General features: G+C 50.3%; 1 protein-coding gene across 1 annotated transcript; it reads left to right on the forward strand.

Annotated features, from left to right (window-relative positions):
* Positions 1 to 2,006: 2,006 nt before the first annotated feature.
* On the forward strand, positions 2,007 to 2,855 carry LOC115932281 (variable charge X-linked-like). The gene is made up of 2 exons (NM_001427444.1): positions 2,007 to 2,193; positions 2,385 to 2,855. The coding sequence occupies exons 1-2, from the start codon at positions 2,092 to 2,094 to the stop codon at positions 2,766 to 2,768; spliced, it is 486 nt and encodes a 161-aa protein (NP_001414373.1). The 5' UTR covers positions 2,007 to 2,091; the 3' UTR covers positions 2,769 to 2,855.
* The last annotated feature ends 843 nt before the right edge of the window (positions 2,856 to 3,698 follow it).

The raw sequence follows: 3,698 nt of genomic DNA on the forward strand, positions 1-3,698 counted from the left end.
TCATGTTAGAAATATTACCTCATACAATAGATATCTACTTTATCCAAGTGAGTAATTAACTAGAGATAGCTACATGAAGCCAGTACTTGTAATAAATAAATTCTTCACAGTACTACTTCTTATGTCTCTGTGACATAAAACTAAACATTTAGTGGTACCTAGGCAAACAGCTGAATAAACAACTAGCAATTACTAGGAAAACTGGTTGAATATAGAAAGTTTAGTAACCATTCTAGTCAATTCTGTGTTCTTACATTTTTACGATTGTTTACTACGTACTGTGGATATGGTAACTAGAGTTACCTGGGTAGGAGTTAAATACAGAATCCTCCATAAAACTAAAATAACTGATTGAAGACAAGAAGCATAACATTGCATTCTTCTCAACATTTCTCTTTTCTTGTTGGAATAATGAGTTAGTTCTGTCAGTGGGTAGTAGTACCTAGATTATTACAAAGCAAGAAATAAGAAGAGATGGCTAGAATAGATATTTGATACCAGAATGGTGAAAAAAAAACATTCTTTTCAAATAGAAACTCTAATTTCCTGTGTGATTAATGAGTTACACTTAGTACTGGAGATATCTGTGTATGATGTGGATTTCATTGTGGGAGTGGGGTACCTACTCAACAGATGAACTGCTGGGTCACATGGTAGATCTATTTTGATTTTCCAAGGAACCATTACACTGTTTTTCATAACGGCTGTACCAATTACACGTCTGTCAACAGCGTTTAAAGGTCCCGTTTTCTGCACACCCTAAAAGGGTTTCACTTTCTCCACACCTTTGCCATCATTATCTTTTATCTCTTGACTTTTTTATAATAGCCATCCTAACAGGTGTGAGGTGATAGTTCATTGTGGTTTTCATTTGCATTCTCTGATTATTAACGATGTTGAGCACATTTTCATATACCTGTTGGCCAGTTGTGTGTTTTCCTTCTAGAAATGCCTATTCAAGTCCTTTGCCTATTTGTTAACCAGACTATTTATTTATTTGCTATTGAGCTGTGTGAGTTCTTTATATATTTTGGATATTAACTCATTATTAGATATATGGCTCGCAAATAGTTTCTCCCAAACCATAGCCTTTTCATTTTGTTGATTGTTGGCTGTGCAGAAGCTTTTAGTTTCCAGCCTGCTCACTTGCCCTATATATTTCAGCTTCCTAGACCCCCCCACATTGTGTGAAGGTGTGAGCCAATTACTTAGAGTAAACCGTATCATATATATAATATTATTGATAAATAAATACTATAGTATAGTAAACAGATGTTTATGATATATAATATTACAGACACACTCTCTCTCTGTCTCACACACACACACAAATATCCTGTTGGTTTAGTTTCTCCTTCTCTGAGGAACCCAGCCTGATACCGATACCCAGCTGAGCGAGTGTGTTTGCTGATCTTGACCTCTGGAAGCCAGTGCTTTAAACCATGAGAATGAAAAATTGTGAGGCACTATGTGGATGCTGGGAGAAGTATGTGAGATGGAAAAGTTGTTTCATGGCATCCAAGAAGTGAATGATCCTCAAGGTGTAGCAGAGGAATTTCTAGGAGAGAGGGATGATTGACGTCTTCGTATAGCCCACCATCCATCCCAGTTAGCATGGAGGGATTTTAGGTAGGTCACACAGAAACTGGGTAATGATGGCAGGTGTGGAGGAACAGAATGTACCACTGAATGGGAGGTCCGGGGGAAACATATGGCAGAAATATTCTCCCGTGCCACGTCATCTGCCAAAATTGAACATGGGGAGTTTAGGAGGGGCGACATGTCAGTTTGGGAATTATCTTTGGGGTGCTAACCCAAATCTCCGTTTCTCCAACTAGAGCACCCTGCCTTCCTCATTAGATGTCACTCCCCCCCCCCGCCCCCGACTTCATCCGCCATGTCCTGATGGTGCTTTGTGACGTATAAGGCCTTCCTTCCCGCCCAGGGCTGCCATTGGCTGGGTAGTGGAGTGTTGACCAATCACAGCTCAGGGGCGTGATTGTCTCGTCCTGGGATCGCGAGAGGGGTATATACAGGGAGGCCAGGCAGCCTGGAGTTAGTCGACCGTTGCGAGACGTTGAGCTGCGGAAGATGAGTCCAAAGCCGAGCGCCTCGGGACCTCCGGCCAAGGCTGAGGAGACGAGAAAGAGGAAGTCCTCCTCTCAGCTGAGCCCCAGTGGCCCGAAGAAGAAGGTGAGTGACCCTCCCAAGCTCCTCCTCGTCTTCCCCTCGCCTCCTTCCTCACAAGAAGCCTCTCCTGTCCTCACTTGGCACAACCCCCCAACCGGCCCCCACCGCTTCTGAGGACACGTCCCTGTTCCCAGCCTCCTCCATCCTCGTCCCTAAACCACAGCCCTTCTGTGATCTCCCTGTTGTCCTTCCAGACTACCAAGGTGGCCAAGAAGGGAAAAGCAGCTCGTGGAGGGAGAGGCAGGAAGAAAGGGGCTGCGACAAAGAAGGCGGCTGCGACAAAGATGGCGGCCGTGACAAAGATGGCGGCCGTGACGGCACCTGAGGCGGAGAGCGGGCCAGCGGCACCCGGCGCCAGCGACCAGCCCAGCCAGGAGCTGCCTCAGCACGAGCTGCCGCCGGAGGAGCCAGTGAGCGAGGGGAGCCAGCACGACCCACTGAGTCAGGAGACCGAGCTGGAGGAACCACTGAGTCAGGAGACCGAGCTGGAAGAACCACTGAGTCAGGAGACCGAGCCGGAAGAACCACCGAGTGTGTGGACGGTGGAGTACTTCCCTGTCTCCGAGAGCAGCGACTAAGTTCAGGCTCAGCCGCCAGACCTCAGAGATCTCACCAGCCGGGTGTTTGCCATTCTGATGATAATAAAATGAATGTGTTGCAAATTGATCTGAGTGACTCCATGTTCTCTCATGGTGGGGAGGGAGGGAGGAAGAGGTGGTGTGTGGGAAGGGAGGGAGGAAGAGGTGTGTGGGGAGGGAGGGAGGAAGAGGTGTGTGGGGAGGGAGGGAGGGAGGAAGAGGTGGTGTGTGGGGAGGGAGGGAGGAAGAGGTGTGTGGGGAGGGAGGGAGGAAGAGGTGTGTGGGGAGGGAGGGAGGAAGAGGTGGTGTGTGGGGAGGGAGGGAGGGAGGAAGAGGTGGTGTGTGGGGAGGGAGGGAGGAAGAGGTGGTGTGTGGGGAGGGAGGGAGGGAGGAAGAGGTGGTGTGTGGGGAGGGAGGGAGGAAAAGGAGGTGTGTGGGGAGGGAGGGAGGAAGAGGAGGTGTGTGGGGAGGGAGGGAGGTGGAAGAGGTGGTGTGTGGGGAGGGAGAGAGGAAGAGGAGGTGTGTGGGGAGGGAGGGAGGAAGAGGTGGTGTGTGGGGAGGGAGGGAGGAAGAGGAGGTGTGTGGGGAGGGAGGGAGGAAGAGGTGGTGTGTGGGGAGGGAGAGAGGAAGAGGTGGTGTGTGGGGAGGGAGGGAGGAAGAGGTGGTGTGTGGGGAGAGAGGGAGGGAGGGAGGAAGAGGTGGTGTGTGGGGAGGGAGGGAGGGAGGGAGGAAGAGGTGGTGTGTGGGGAGGGAGGGAGGAAGAGGTGGTGTGTGGGGAGGGAGGGAGGAAGAGGTGGTGTGTGGGGAGGGAGGAAGAGGTGTGTGGGGAGGGAGGGAGGAAGAGGTGGTGTGTGGGGAGGGAGGAAGAGGTGGTGTGGGGAGGGAGGGAGGAAAAGGAGGTGTGTGGGGAGGGAGGGAGGAAGAGGTGGT

The sequence above is a fragment of the Gorilla gorilla genome, chromosome X (assembly GCF_029281585.2).
Source record: "Gorilla gorilla gorilla isolate KB3781 chromosome X, NHGRI_mGorGor1-v2.1_pri, whole genome shotgun sequence".
Classification (NCBI taxonomy): Eukaryota; Metazoa; Chordata; class Mammalia; order Primates; family Hominidae; genus Gorilla; species Gorilla gorilla.

Coding starts and splice junctions, on each gene's coding strand:
- LOC115932281 (NM_001427444.1), top strand. CDS start 2,092: ATGAGTCCAAAGCCGAGCGCCTCGGGACCTCCGGCCAAGGCTGAGGAG. Junction 2,194..2,384: donor CCAGTGGCCCGAAGAAGAAG/GTGAGTGACCCT, acceptor TTGTCCTTCCAG/ACTACCAAGGTGGCCAAGAA.